This window comes from Dinoponera quadriceps, unplaced genomic scaffold (assembly GCF_001313825.1).
Source record: "Dinoponera quadriceps isolate SergipeBrazil2010 unplaced genomic scaffold, ASM131382v1 scaffold3, whole genome shotgun sequence".
NCBI lineage: Eukaryota > Metazoa > Arthropoda > Insecta > Hymenoptera > Formicidae > Dinoponera > Dinoponera quadriceps.
Window position 1 is genome coordinate 580,849 of NW_014554293.1, and position 14,838 is coordinate 595,686.

General features: G+C 47.6%; 2 protein-coding genes across 10 annotated transcripts in view; one reads left to right on the forward strand and one right to left on the reverse strand.

Moving 5' to 3' along the window:
* Positions 1–200: 200 nt before the first annotated feature.
* On the forward strand, positions 201–4,737 carry LOC106742668 (ribosome biogenesis protein BMS1 homolog). Of its 4 annotated transcripts, XM_014615855.1 has the most exons (4): positions 217–241; positions 321–407; positions 486–1,379; positions 1,823–4,737. In XM_014615855.1, exons 3-4 carry the CDS (start codon positions 526–528, stop codon positions 4,701–4,703), a joined length of 3,735 nt encoding a protein of 1,244 aa, XP_014471341.1. In that variant the 5' UTR covers positions 217–241; positions 321–407; positions 486–525; the 3' UTR covers positions 4,704–4,737. The 4 variants fall into 4 exon arrangements, with proteins under 4 accessions (XP_014471367.1, XP_014471341.1, XP_014471351.1 ...); XM_014615881.1 differs by lacking the exon at positions 321–407 and having other exon boundaries at positions 201–241; XM_014615865.1 differs by lacking the exon at positions 217–241 and having other exon boundaries at positions 247–329.
* A 115-nt stretch (positions 4,738–4,852) lies between these two features.
* Positions 4,853–14,838, reverse strand: part of LOC106742642 (filamin-A) — a 52,916-nt gene continuing 42,930 nt past the window's right edge. For 5 of the 6 annotated variants that reach the window (XM_014615821.1, XM_014615832.1, XM_014615826.1 and 2 more), the window contains exons 20-40: positions 14,447–14,668; positions 13,987–14,174; positions 13,232–13,436; positions 13,022–13,159; positions 12,274–12,447; positions 11,894–12,201; positions 11,594–11,822; positions 11,381–11,509; positions 10,926–11,141; positions 10,608–10,784; positions 9,982–10,221; positions 9,765–9,908; positions 9,149–9,307; positions 8,886–9,034; positions 8,408–8,594; positions 7,832–8,094; positions 7,589–7,760; positions 7,284–7,502; positions 5,781–5,977; positions 5,233–5,535; positions 4,853–5,038 (exon numbers count right to left, since the gene is read on the reverse strand). In XM_014615821.1, the coding sequence (XP_014471307.1) occupies positions 4,970–5,038; positions 5,233–5,535; positions 5,781–5,977; positions 7,284–7,502; positions 7,589–7,760; positions 7,832–8,094; positions 8,408–8,594; positions 8,886–9,034; positions 9,149–9,307; positions 9,765–9,908; positions 9,982–10,221; positions 10,608–10,784; positions 10,926–11,141; positions 11,381–11,509; positions 11,594–11,822; positions 11,894–12,201; positions 12,274–12,447; positions 13,022–13,159; positions 13,232–13,436; positions 13,987–14,174; positions 14,447–14,668 (4,088 nt within the window). In that variant the 3' untranslated portion in view covers positions 4,853–4,969. Of the gene's footprint in view, positions 5,039–5,232; positions 5,536–5,780; positions 5,978–6,316; positions 6,375–7,283; positions 7,503–7,588; positions 7,761–7,831; positions 8,095–8,407; positions 8,595–8,885; positions 9,035–9,148; positions 9,308–9,764; positions 9,909–9,981; positions 10,222–10,607; positions 10,785–10,925; positions 11,142–11,380; positions 11,510–11,593; positions 11,823–11,893; positions 12,202–12,273; positions 12,448–13,021; positions 13,160–13,231; positions 13,437–13,986; positions 14,175–14,446; positions 14,669–14,838 lie in introns of those variants that run through there. The other variant, XM_014615840.1, reaches the window with a different exon arrangement.

Below are 14,838 nucleotides of genomic sequence, written 5' to 3' on the forward strand. Positions count from 1 at the left end.
GTAACCCACCGACTCACCCGACGTCCCCTTCTTTTTCGTCGGTTGGTTCGGTGGCACACAGTTGTGTCTCTCGGAGGATTTCCGAACGACGTACGCGAATGCACACTGAACCACACTGAGTATTTCCGAACGGCTAGTGTGCTAGTGGTGTGCAACCGGTGTGAACTCCCGAACGCAACCCTACGGTAGTCCGAGCCATTCCGTGCGCGAGTGTGCGAGTTGAGTACTTCATGTTGAAGTGGTAAATATAACCTAAAATTTTAACACGCGTGTGAACGCACGTGTGATGCGCGACTACCAATTCGTTTTTATTTTTGCAGATAGAAAGGGTAACTTATATCTTCTTAATGATTCTAGAAGTTCGTGAGTAATGATATCGCAAGATATCGTCAATAAAAACGACTTGAGTACGAAAATCTTATGCATATACTCGATATTGAACCTGCTTTGTGTGATGCATATATATATATACGCGAATTTTTCAGTTGATACGAACGAAGAATAATTCGGATAAGAGCCAGCAAAATGTCGTCTGCAACGGACGAAGTGGAGAAGCACAAGAGTCACAGGGGACGTAATGCGGGACGCAAGGCAGAGAAGAAGAAGGCCAAGAAGGGACACGCTCAGGAACTGACGGACAGGCAGAAGAATCCGAAGGCTTTCACGTTCCATTCTGTGGTGAAAGCTGAGAGACAATTCAGGCGCAAGCAGGACATCGAGACAAAGAAGCAGCATATACCCTTAGTCGACAGAACACCCTTAGAACCACCACCGATCCTGGTGGCTATAGTGGGTCCACCGAAGGTGGGAAAGTCCCTGCTCGTTCAGTGCTTAATCAAGAGCTATGTAAAACAGCCTTTGGCCAACATACTCGGTCCAGTCACCGTAGTATCCGGCAAGAAGCAACGAATTACCTTCATGGAATGCAACAATGACATCAACAGCATGATAGACATCGCCAAGGTGGCGGATCTGGTGTTGCTGCTGGTGGATGCATCCTTTGGATTCGAGATGGAGATATTTGAATTCCTGAATATATGTCAAGTACACGGTATGCCTAGGATAATGGGAGTGCTCACTCACTTGGACCTGATCAAAAATGCCAAGCAAATGAGGAGGACCAAGAAGACGCTGAAGCATCGCTTCTGGATAGAGGTGTTCACCGGCGCGAAACTTTTTTATCTCTCGGGGCTGGTGCACGACGAATACCTGCGCACGGAAATTAAGAATCTGGCGCGTTTCATATCAGTCATAAAGTTCAGGCCATTGACTTGGCGCACTACTCATCCTTATATTCTCGCCGATAGAGTGGAGGACTTGACATCGCCGGAATTAATCAGGCAGAATCCAAAGATCGACAGGACAATAAGTTTATATGGGTATGTGTGGAAAATAAAGTGTGAGCATTTCTTCTCTTACTGATCTAATCGAATGTTTCAGACAAAATGTGCCCTTAGGGTCAGGAAAAAGAAAGTATTACGATTTCCGTTAAATTTCGTGTGTAAAAATATAGAGCAAAACTTGACACCAAAAGGCGTCAATGCCACTCAAAGGGTTAACAATTTAATCAATCTAGAGTTCTATGTATCACGTAACTTTTTCCATTCCCCGAGATTCGAATTTGCTCTTTATTGATTTTTACTGTAAGATCGGTGTTTTTCATCTCTCTTAGAGGAATAATATAATAAATGAATAAATTAAACGTTTAACGTAAAAATGAATTTTGGAAAACTCAATTCCCTTTAAAGAGTTGTTGATACCATAGAGTATAACTTTATGCGTTAATAAGAATATATAACTGATCCAAGACGTTTGCTTCCAGATATATCCGAGGGATTCCTTTAAATAAAGAGACGTCCGTGCACATACCCGGCTGCGGCGACATGAGGATCAAGGACTTGAGCTTCCTGCCGGATCCCTGCCCCCTGCCGGAGCAGATCAAGAAGCGCGCTTTGGTGGAGAAGGAACGGCTGATCTACGCGCCATTTTCCGGCGTAGGTGGGATAGTCTACGACAAGGACGCTGTTTACGTGGAGACGGGCGGCAGTCATTTCCACAAGCACGAGGATACCGGATTGGCTAACGCGTTAATGGACACGCAGGAGACGCTCGACCAGAAACTGCAGCGTAGCGAGTTGCAGTTGTTCAGCGACGCTGCGCCGATCAAGTCTCATGATGTGAGCGAAACCATGGCGCCTTACACGGGCGAATTAGTGACGGAGAATGGGAGAGTTCGTCGGAAAGTGGTATTTGAAGACGAAGAATCCCGGGATGATCTAGGCGAGGATGCCGATCGGGTTAAAGAAGGAAACGAAGGTAACAGCGATGATGACGATGATGACGATGATGATGACGACGACAATGATGCAGGGAGTGAATCGAGCGATGGGGATACCGTGGAACTTAATGAAAAGGGCACTAAGAGGAAAAGAAGCGGAGAAGACGATAGAAGGCGGAGCAAAACGAAGAAAATGGTTAATGCGGCAAAGGAAGGTAACGATATGGATCTTGACGAAACTGGAGTAATGAAGGATGAGGGGAATGAAGTTGCCCAAGGGAAGACAGGAGTGTATCATTCTCTGAGCAAGGAGTCGGACATGCTGATCAAGAATAAGATCTCGAAGGCGCTGAGTTGCCTCGACGCAGCCGAGAAAAGTGCAGAACGCGACGGCGACGATGAAAGTTTCGACGAGCTTAGCGACGAAGACTCACGCACAGGATTAGAGATGGACGATTTAGATCACATCAGCGAATTCAAAGGGGAAGGGTCTGAAGATGAGCAGGAAGACGAAGATGATGAAGAAGAAGAGGAGGAGGACGTGAGAGAGAAGAAAGAAGATGTTGAGGCGGACGAGAGCGAGGAGGAAGTCGCAGACGAGCTGAAATGGAAGGCGAACTTAGCCGAGAAGGCGAAAGAAGCGTTCATTAATCGCCAGCAGAACAATAAGAACTTAATGAAGCTGGTCTACGACGTGCTGGATAAGAACAACTTGTCGGAGACGAAGAAGGAAGAGAAAGAGGACGACCAGGCCGGAGAAGACGTAGGCGTGATACTGCGAGCCGTTCAAGAAAAACAGAAGCGGAAGATTCAAGAGCGGGAATTGCAGAATCAAGAAGAGTCGGTCTTCTTCACGACGGAGAAGCCGCGCGACTGGCTGGAGGAGGTGAACAAGGCGCTGCTGGCCGACCGTTTCGTGACGGGCAAGTGGAAGGAGTCGGAGGACGCCGAGGAGCTTCTAAAGCTAGACGACATGGTGGACGAGGGGGAGGAAATGGGCGACTTCGAGGACTTGGAGACCGGGGAGAAGCATGAAGGTGCTCGGCCGGCGGCGCCCGAGGACGAGAAGAGGAAGCTGTTGGAGAAGAAGAGGAAGCTGAAGCAACAATTCGACGCGGAGTACGATTCGGGGACGAAGACGTATTACGAGCAGCTGAAGGCCGAGGTGGAGAGGCAAGCTGACATCAACAGGTCGGAGTTCGAAGGCTTGGACGACGACTTGAGGGTGCAGCTGGAGGGCTACCGGCCCGGGATGTACGTGCGTTTGGAGATCGAGACGGTGCCGTGCGAGCTGATCACGCACCTCGACCCGACTTACCCGCTCATCGTCGGCGGGCTGCTGCACGGCGAGGAGAACATCGGCTACGTGCAGGCGCGCATCAAGAAGCACCGCTGGTACACGCGTATCCTCAAGAGTCGCGACCCGCTCATTTTTTCCGTCGGCTGGCGGCGCTTCCAGTCGCTGCCGATTTACTCCAAGCTGGAGGACAACCTGCGCTATAGGATGCTCAAGTACACGCCGGAACACGTGGCCTGCATGAGCCAGCTGTGGGGCCCGGTCACGCCGCAGGGCACCGGGGTGTTGGCGGTGCAGGACGTCGCCAGCAGGGGGCCGGGCTTCCGCATCGCGGCGACCGGCTCGGTCGTCGAGATCGACAAGAGCGTGCAGGTGGTGAAGAAGCTCAAGCTCACCGGCGTGCCTATGAAGATCTACCGCAAGACCGCGTACATCAAGGACATGTTCAACAGCTCGCTCGAGGTCGCCAAGTTCGAAGGCGCCAGGATCAAGACGGTGTCGGGGATTCGCGGGCAGATCAAGAAGGTGGTCGCCAAGCCGGAGGGCTGCTTCCGCGCCACCTTCGAGGACAAGATCCTGCTGAGCGACATAGTGTTCTGCCGCACGTGGTACAAGGTCGACGTGCCGCGTTTCTACAACCCGGTGACGTCGCTGCTGCTGCCGCCGGCGGAGAAGAACCATTGGCGAGGCATGAAGACCGCCGGGCAATTGAAGAGGGAGAAGAACATTCGCGCCGAGGCCAACCGAGATTCCATGTACACGCAGATCGAGCGAGACGTCCGGGTGTTCAGGCCGCTCTACGTCCCGCGGAAGTTGCAGAAGGAGCTGCCTTACAGAGACAAGCCGAAGGAAGAGCAGCTGCCCAATCGCAACCCCAAGTTCGGCCGAGGCAGGGTCGTCGTAGTGCGCGAGCCCGAGGAACGAAAGGTCGCCAAGCTCATGAGGATGATCAGGGCGACCTACGCGCGCAAACAGCAGCAGAACAAGGAGGCGATGACGAAAAGGATCACGGAATATCAAGCGCGAGTCGCCGCGGAGGAAGTCAAGAAGATGAGGAAGCAGAGGGAAGTTAAGAAGGAGATCTTCAGGGATCTCTCCAAATTGGAGAAGAAGAGGCAGAAACGGTGAGGACCCGAAGAAGAGGTCTCGAAGAAAGTGTACATAAACGTTAGCTAAACGATATAATCGCGCGTAATTTGTAATAAATGCAAATGTCGACGCTTCGAGATACGAGGAAAAGATGGGCCAAAAGGGAGGCGGGGGGAGAGGGAAGTGACTGCCGAACGAGAATTGAGTTTATTGAAAATGTGTTTGCATAAGTTACAATAATTATTATATATTACCGGATATATATTAGTCCATACAAAATAATAACAATGTTAGACGCGGCGTCTCTACAGTATAGCTTGCGATCCACGCCACGATGTGATAGTGTGATGGCCTGTCGAATAATTGTCTCCACCCTGAAATGAAATAAATCGATTCTTCTCTCGCAACCGTTATTTCCCCTTTTTTTTTCAACGTATTTCGTAAGAATTTCGGGCAGACGTTTTCTCGCTTCCGACGTCATCAAGCGAGACGAAGACCGCAGCGAAGGATGAGGAACTTGAATTTCCACTCACACGCGCGAAAACCATTCTTCGACGATCGTTCTTACCTGCGTGAGCATCAGTAATTCATCCTGAGTATCGACGATCTTAACCGGGAACGGAGACCCCGGCACGAGCACGCCGGCCCAGCGAACCTCCACTCTGTAATCGCCGGGTTCCGTCGGATCGTACCGGCAGAGAATGATCCGGTCCTTCTGCGTCTCCCTCTGCATCTCCACCCTGAACGCTCCCTTAGGTCCGCGCACCCTCACCGTAAGCTGGCCGGCACCCGCGCCCCGCGTGTCGCAGATAAACCGCGACTGGAAAGTCGCTAACACACCGTGCTCGATACCCGGCCCGTAAACGCGTACCTGTTACAGGAAAATTGCTCGCCACCGAGAAATTTTTCACTATACTTGCATGAGCGCATGCTTTATTCTAATAAAGATTATTTTCTTCTTTTTTAAACTCGGCCCTTTTTTGCGGATTCTTTCGTTTAGTTGGTCCAAAAAGTTAGTAAGTAATACTCTTCCGTTATCGGTTGACCTCTTGAGAGACAATCGAAAAGATATCTATAAGAGGATATCTTAGACACTTTAAGAAGTCAGTTTAATACCTTCGAAGCGTCCGGAGCACCAGAGACCCGCAGCGTGAACGGAGACCCGGGGACATGCTCGCCGGCATATTTGATCGTCAATGCATGCCGTCCCGCTTCTTGAGGCTTCACGTTCAACGTGAACGTGGCATCGCCATGATCGTATAGCTCACAGTACGCTACCTTGTGCGGCCCGACGCAGTGTGCCGTTAACTCGCCTGCGAAGCAAGTCTTTCATTAACAATTGAGATACATGAGAAATTAAAATAACAAGATGCACTGGATTGTATCTCGCTCGAGTTACACTCCATCTGATTGAGCTCCAATTACGTGTTTCACACTTCGTTATATTGCGTTGTAATATTGCGTGCTAATTTTTACGCAATAATCTTTAGTTTATCAGTATTAAGGGTGAAAATTAAAAAAATTAAGAATGAAAAAAAATGCAAAAAGTGTACATAGCGCTGCTAAGTGCGTGCGAGTGACTGATTACAGCACGTGCTGCAGCTGTCAGGTCATAGAAACGTTCGCTTAATATAAAAGTTGTTCTTACGTACAAAATAATTGTTGCTTCGGACTAAGCTGAGGAATAACGGTGTATCAACAAACATCGAACTGAAAGCGTAGTAAGAATGTATAGTAGTCAAACGGGTTTTATGGATCTGCACGCGTTTAATGTAGATGCAGGATAGTAAGTAGAGCACTGGTAATATATAGTTCTCTCTTTTTCGCTCTTTTGTATTACTCACTCGTCCCATCGCTCACTTTCCCACTTCTATATTCTCTCGCATGCTCATTTAAACACGCTTGCTCCCGTATCACATCAAAAATGTCAAGAATTTATCGACATTTTTAGTTCCGCTTAAATGAAGGCGCTTTCCCGTCGAAGTTCGACCTTCGCTCCGGCATCTTCTTAATGCATTAACGAATATTCAGACGATTCCAATGATTTAAAGTATAAAGTCACTCGGCGTTAAATAAAGGATTAAAACAATGATTCTTATATAAGAGATGCTCGAAGTGATGTCCAGTTATATCGATGCAATATTACAATCGTTGAATTCCTGAAGCATGTACACTTCTTTATTTTCGGATTGACTAAAATACATGTTGCAGTAATTTGACGATTGCAATATTGAATTGATACAAATAGATATCACTTCTAATATCTCTCATAATATGTAAGAATCATCGTTTCACTCCTTTATTTAATGACATATAGGTCGGTGGAATCGTTTGAACATCCACTATTGCATTAAGAATAAAAAAAATTTAATATGTCGTTGAAAAAAAATGGAGATGACTTTGTAATTTCCAAAGCGCCTCCACCCACAGAAAAATTATTCCAAGCGTATCATAGCCCTTTTGATGCCCATCACACACACACACACACACACACACACACACACACACACACACACACACACACACACACACAAAACTTTCGTAATTGAAATATTTTCATATCTCCAAAAATAGCAGAAATACTCGAGGTGGGCAAAATGAAGAGACAGGTTCCCTCACCTGGTCCGGCTCTTCTGGTATCGATGAAGCTGCGAATCTCCTGCCCGACGACGCCGTGCTTCAGCCCATCGCCGGAACAAATGACCCTGGACGCGTCGGCTGCGCTTGTGACGTTGATCTGCAGGGGACAACCCTTCAGCTGCCTTCCATTCCACGAGACGGTCATCAGCAGTGGATCCGGCGTTAACGGTATGTAGCTCGCACGGTACACGCTGTCGCCTGTGCGTTCGCAAGAATGGTACTTTTAGATTCACGTCTCTCCTGCAGACTTGCGTCCTATGGACTTGCAATCTTCCTTTTCTCACCTAGATGTTGTAACATAACGTTGAGCTCGCTCGTAGGCGAGAACAGTTGAACCTTCGGCGTTCCGTTGCCGGCTTGGGAGCCGTCTATGGTGAAACTGACCTCCTCGCCGCATTTGGCCGACGTAAGTCCTCGTCCTTTCAGCAACACTCGACTCGTGTCCTGCACCGGAGGCTGGAAATGAACAGGGTGCACGATTGCACGACACGTATTGAAGTAATAAAGAATCAAGTGTGACGAGAAACCTCCAAGTCCTGCGCGACCGCGAGCTTCGGCGCGCCGGGAAACGGTGTGCCGTTGAAGAGTATCTCCAGCCGGTGCTCGCCGCCGTTGATCTGAGGTGGAACGAGCTTCAACCTGTTATTGGACGTCATCTCGAAGCTCAGCGGATGATCGCCGATGGTCCCGCTGATCTCGCCGGGCCCGGCCTCCGCGGTGTCGAAGCTGATCTTGTTCGACGAGTGCAGCTTTAAGCGTCCGATATCGTCACACACTGCGGACCACCCACCTGCGATCAAATCTTCACGTGAGTACATTGTATACAAATTTAATCAAATTCACAAGAGTAATCTTGTTCTCCGTGAAAATATCTGTGATCCAAAACGTTTCTTTAATAATATTCACTAATATTGCACAATTATATTTTCAGTCGTTTTGAACAATTTTATGAATCAAACACTTATTGACAATCACTGAAAATAACACTTGAACCTTCTCAATCGAGATCTTTTCTCGCTCAAATTTTCCTATCAGCTGCTTCGACTTGAATTCAATTGTTTCTCCAGTGAAAGTACGTAGTCGCACACTTTGAGATGACTCACCGATAACGCGAAGATTCCGCGTGTCTATGATCTTCGGGTGCCACGGAGATCCCGGCAGTTGTTGCCCGGCGGAAACGACCCTCACATCGAACACGCCGACCTCGGTCGGCACGTACGACACGTTCCACGTGCCCGGATTCGCGCCGGCTTCGATGGTAGCCTTGGAGACGCTGTCCGGCCCATCCACCTACGGACATGCGTACGATAATCAAACAAAACGAGCTGGTACGTCCCACTAGGGATGTGATACCATTCAAGTATCGGTACTAATACCAAAGCATTATATAGCGTAATATTTTGAAGATCTGGGTGAAATATTAACAAAAAGATGTCGAAGCAAAATAATACAGGTAGAAATAACGAGAGAAAATATCGATTGAAAAGTTGGTATTGAAAGAAAAAAAGATCGATGCCAGTGTTCAATAATATCGCAACAACCTTACGTCCCACGCATTCAACTCTCCGTGCGTCTAAATACCTGAACCGCCGGGGGACTCCTCGTGCCGGTGACGATGAAATGCGCCGGCTTACCCACGTGACCGCTCAGCAATCCCTCGCCTTTCGCGCGCGCTTGTCCTGCTGCGTCGACGGTGCACACCACTGGACTCCCAGGCACGGAGCATCCGCCTGATCGTCGCGAAGAAAATTCGACGATTAACACCAGAGGATAATCACCGGCAAGTAATCATCAAGAATAACAGAAGTGAAGAAAAAAAGGCAGTCTACTCCGAAGATAATTACCGTAGGTGACGTTGATCATGTAAGTACCGGGCACGCTGGGGGAGAACTCGATCATCTCGGCGCCGTCGTTGAGCGGTGTCACCTGCAGCGGGATCTCCTGGCCCGACGGACTGGTCGCCGTCACGTCCAGGTCGGCCATACCGGCGTCGGCTTTCATCACTGTGAAGAAGCAGCCGACGATTACGACGAACGTGTCGCGAGAGAACGCGCGTACGTCGCGGAGACACCGATGTATCGCGACTTTGTTCCGCGACGCGCGCGCGAGCGAGCGAGTTGGCGAGGCTATTTGAAAGTGGCGTTATGTTTGTGCTATCTGCTGCAATTATATCGCAGGTGCAGCCTTGAGACGCGTCGCGCTAGAAAACGCTCGCTACTTTCTCCCGGTCGTACGCGAGGAACGCGTTCGCACATTTACATAAGCATGGGATGGCAATGCGAGGCGCGCGTACACGCATGCGGTATCACGCCGCTGCCGACCGCTCGGCGATTAGCACAGTTCCCTCAGCCGGATAACTGGATTTCGCACCCGCCGATTCAGGTCAACGTCGGCTCTTTCATCGCACGTACGCGAGGGCAACCTCGTTTGCGGAAGCACGCGTGCGTAATTGTCACTCACATTTAAAGGCGATGTGGTCGTGGACCGAGATCGTCATCGGGCCCAGCTCCTGGAGCTTCACCTTGGCAGCGTCGAAGGCCTGACAGAAGAACGGTGAGCCCAATACGGGCTTCGCCCCCTGCAGCACGTCGATCTTGTACGTACCTGTGCGCAATCGAACGTTTCAGAGCTCCCGCGCGAGACGGTTCAGCGAGCGAACTTATCATTGACGTCTCACCAACGGAATTTGTTGTGAACTCGGCGAGCAGATTGCCGTCGCGATGCTGGTAGCAGCGTACGGGCACGGCGTTGCCCTGCGGCCCGCTAATTACGACGTCGAACTCTTTGCCCGGCCGACCGAGGGTCTCGATCGTGAATGACGTCACCTTCCCAACACACGATTGGTATAAGCCTAACCCTGTCGCTGTTACTTCTCGCCCTCCGGTAGGCCCGCGCACCGTCACGTCCAGTGGACTCCCTTGAAGCACATATTAAGATTGATTGCTGGTAAATGATGATATGTCAGGCCAATTGTGACAGATTATGATACTTATGATAAATTGTGATCGTTTTAAAAGTCATAATGATTACGATGGATTGTATTTTACTCGGGTGATTCGACGCGTCTATAGAGTGTGACGGATACTTATCGTACCTGCGCCGTGTAATATATTATTATAGTGATTATGACAGGCCATGATCATTACGACAGATTGTGATTATCGTGAGAAATTATTATATACGACGATTAGAACAGATAATGATGATTGTGACAGATTATAGTGATGTAGCGCGATGAATATATATTATACGAGTCTCGGACGGTTTGATGCGTCAACAGAATGCGATGGAGATTGATCATACCTGGAATATGGACCTCGTTGTATTTTATGTGAATCCTGTGAGGTGCGGTGCGCGTGGGATGGAATACAATCTCGTAGACACCGTTGTCTCCTTCCCTTACTAAACTGTCCACGTCCGCACCGCCGGCGCGCACGTTGACCGCTAATTTGCCGGGACCGGCTTCTTTCGACGCAATGACTGTGCGAAGAAGATACGGAATATCATGCATATATTCAGATTTGCAAACAATTGATAATTCTCGCAAGATCGATGTTCAGTAAAGTATTATGAGATTTACATAGATCTATGGAGAGAAGAAAGGGGGGATTGAATAATTACCTAAAATAGTCCCGGGTCGATGACACACTACGTCCGCCACTTCCTTGATGGAAACCTTGCCGGGATCGAAAGCTTGAAGTGTTTGCGAACTGACCAAGGTGTGTGCGTCGTTGAATATTATACTGTATGTCCCTACTTGTCGCGTCCGAACTTCTACGCGATACAAGCTCGAGGATAGTTTCGTCAGCGTACATGGAATGATTATTCCGTCTGGGCCTGAAAGCGAAGGCATCAAAGCGCTGTGATAACCAGCGAGACAAACCTAATATATAATCAAAACTTCAAATAATATTGAAATAGTAAATATACTGAATATACGTATATATTGAAACATACAAAAATGATCATAAAAATAATAATAATAACAACAATTAAACGCATTGGATATTGAAATTTAAAATAATACTGAAATATGAAGCGACAACTCCCATGACAAGTGCCAGCAGATATTTTACCGGTGACTTCCGCCGATACAGGACCGTTCAAGTCAGACATGTCCAAGTCGATGTAAGCTGTGTTACCAACTCGCACCATCGATGGGCCGTGTAACATACCACTGACAACGGGGCATTTAAACGGACTCCCTAAAGGTAACAAGAAAACAAACGAGCTAAACGTTAAATCTTCGAAAAATGTGTCGAAATTCTTGACATTGAAAGTTCGCAAACCTGGAACATTGTCGTCGTTGAAGCTGATGTTGACATAATGAGCGCTCGTCGTTTGCGGCACGAACGTGACGTCGTATAGTCCGCGTGCGCAGGCCACAACCTCGGCCTTGACCGTGTTGTTTTCCGTGCTGACTACCAGTTCAAGAGTTCCCTCGCCGGCTTCCGCCGCGTCGACCGTGAATGTGGTCGCCTGGCCCAGCAACGCCTCCATGAGACCCGACACGTGGACCTGCAGTCGTCGTCGGAACGTTATATATCTCTCGCAAGCGGAAAAAATAGCTCCGATCTGAAGAAACTTGCCTTAGTCACGTCATAAATATTACACGCGAACGGAGAGCCCTTAATCGATTCGCCGTCTATCAAGACGCTAACGTTGTGCCTGCCGACCTCCGTAGGCACGAAGCTCACGTTGTACTTGCCGTCGATAGGCTCGATGGTGATGGGCAGAGCGATGCCCGACGGCGGCGTCGCAATCACGTCGCAATTCGTGGACGGGGCCTGCGGATCCACCGTGAAAGACACCAGTCGCTTCACAGCGCCCATCTTCAAGTTGTGACCGGAGATCACCGCTTGACCCGCGCCTACCACTTTGCAACTGAACGGTGAACCTGGACATTCGGATGAAATAGTTAATATCGGTAAAGTTGAGGATGTTGGGCGATCAGGAGCGATATTATTACCTGGAACTGGCTCTCCGTTGAAACGAACGCTGAGACTATGCATGGCGGCCTCCTGTGGCTTAAAGTTCACCCGGAATTTGGCGTTGCCCTCGCTCTGCACGTAATTCGGTACGTTCTTGCCGTTTACCGCGACTATGATCTCCAGGTTCCCAGCTCCGGCTTGACTGGCATTGACTGAAATGACAAAGGCAGGATGTCAGTGCGTTCTACGTGGAAAAACTACTTCGGTTTCATCATCGCGTTAAAACGGTATTCTCATTTGGAAGATTTGTAGCTAATGTTAAGAATGTGTTTTTAATAAACTATAAGATATACAATTCTAAAACTTTATACGAAAAATTGTTTTAATTATGTACAGTAATTTGTACACATTATCTTCAATGTATTAATGAAAAAATCGAAACATTAAAAATATTAGCTTTATTATGATAAGAACGATAGCCAAAAGTTTATAGTTTAATAATTATTTTGCCGTTTTGGCTTCAGAAACCTACAATGTCCGGAATTATATGAACCAACATTTCGCGTTCAACGCTAATAAAATTATTTATAACTTTATTAATATTGAAAATAATAATGTAGAAATTACTGCATATAGCTAAAGTATAGATAAAACTATACTTGTGCGAAACTTTAGAATTGTATATTTTATAGTTTTTTCTTTTTCAAAAAAAGTCTTTCAGGATCACTTACTAAACGAAATGTTCCAAATGAGAATATTTCCTTAGTGTGAAAGAAATGATCTTACTGCTGAAGAACACTGGCTTGCCGACGACTCCGCTGTTTATATCCGTCACCTTAACTTTGTCAGCATTGTAGGCCTTGACGAGGAACGGACTTCCTTCCACGTGCGAACCGCTAAGTTTCACCTCGACACTATGATCGCCTATGAGCACGAATGCAGTTTACAATGACAATCATGTTCCGCATTCTTTAATTCACACGTACGTATACACACCAACGTCTTTCGGTGTAAATCCAGCGGTGTAGGTGCCGTGACCATTTTGCTTGATATGCACAGGCAAGCTCTCTCTGGTGGGAGAGAGCACCTCAACAACCGGTGTCCCGAGAGACGTGTCGGCCTCTATTGTGAAGGTCGCGACACGATTCACAGATATTTTCTCGAGTCCCTCGGTTATCAGCACTTTCGCAGTATCGCTGACCTAAATAGAGGAGGATCTTTGTAATTGCATTCTACCATAAAAACATTAAAAGTCAGTAAAATAATCGTAATCTTAACACATTCGTTATACTATTCATTTCACATGTGTGACGCTTTCTCATGAGAAACCAGCGTCACATATGTGTGACAACGATTATTTTTCTCTCTGTGTCCACATAAATAAACCAAGTCAGTTTTACACAATTACATAGAAAAAAGAAAAATACAAAGGAGTTCTATGGGAAAGGTTCTGCAAATGAGCCGCAGTAACGAACGTATTAAAGTAAAAAAATCGGAATCTTAATTGAAACCTTAAATAAATCTTCGTGCTCAGAGAGCATTAGAAAATGTTAAGTGCAATTCGGGCAGCGGAAACTTTTAAAAAATGTTTGTAAAACGTTTAAAAAATACTTAAAAAAATGTTTTATTTTTCTCAAAGGTTTCTAATTCCCTGTATTTAGTTCCATGTTGCTTGTTCCTTGTTTTATTGTGTCTGAACTCTGAAACATCCGCCAGGAGCCTCTGCTACCTGGCAAAGAGCCATGGAATACCTGACAACTGAACGGACTGCCAGGCACGTCCTCCCCGTTGAAGCGCAGGTCCACGGTGTGCACGATCGGTTCGCGCGGGGTGAACGAAATCGCGTACGTGTGAGGGCCTTGAGCCTGTGCCGAGGTCGGCACCCGACCACCATTCACAGTGACCTCGAGGTTTCCTGGTCCCGCCTGACTAGTCTCGACTGCGCACAGAAATAGAGGGATAGAAGAGTTTGTTATCCCAAGTTCGCCCATTAACCAAATTAATATCTCAGTTCGGCCGAAGTTTTCGCACGTGTAACGGCATAGTTTTTGTTTAAATATAAGTATCGATATCGAGATTTTGCTTCCGATACCGGTATCACTAATGATATCGATTAATCTTAATTAGACACCCGTTTCAATATTGGTATCGATACTTTCATTACATCACAACATTCTATGAGAACTAATGAGAATATCGAAAAGAACGTACCCAAGAAAGTCACGGGCATCCCGATAACGCCTCGTTTGGCATCCTTCACCTTGATCGCGGTGACATCGTACACCTTACAGCTGAAGGGGCTGCCGACCACCGGAATGTTCCGATGGCTCACCGAGATACGGTGCTCTCCAACGACTCTCGGTGTGAACGCCACGCTGCATGTTGTGTCTTTGTTGTCAGTGACCTGAGCAGGTACGGCCTGTCCATTGGGCCCTATCAAGTCCGGCGGTTAGTCGTTTAATATCATTTAGCTCAGCCATCTACTCGGGTGGGATCTCACACAGGGACACCGGAGGCCAGCGAAGGAGTTCGCGCACGTCCGATCGTGTACTACTTCGACAATTGTTATTACACATCAGCACTTGGAAAACTTGCATGACAAG

Excerpts from the sequence above, each read along its gene's own strand:
- LOC106742668 (XM_014615881.1), top strand. The coding sequence starts at position 526 with ATGTCGTCTGCAACGGACGAAGTGGAGAAGCACAAGAGTCACAGGGGA. Across the intron at positions 1,380-1,822 it reads AGGACAATAAGTTTATATGG|ATATATCCGAGGGATTCCTT; the intron begins GTATGTGTGGAA and ends GTTTGCTTCCAG.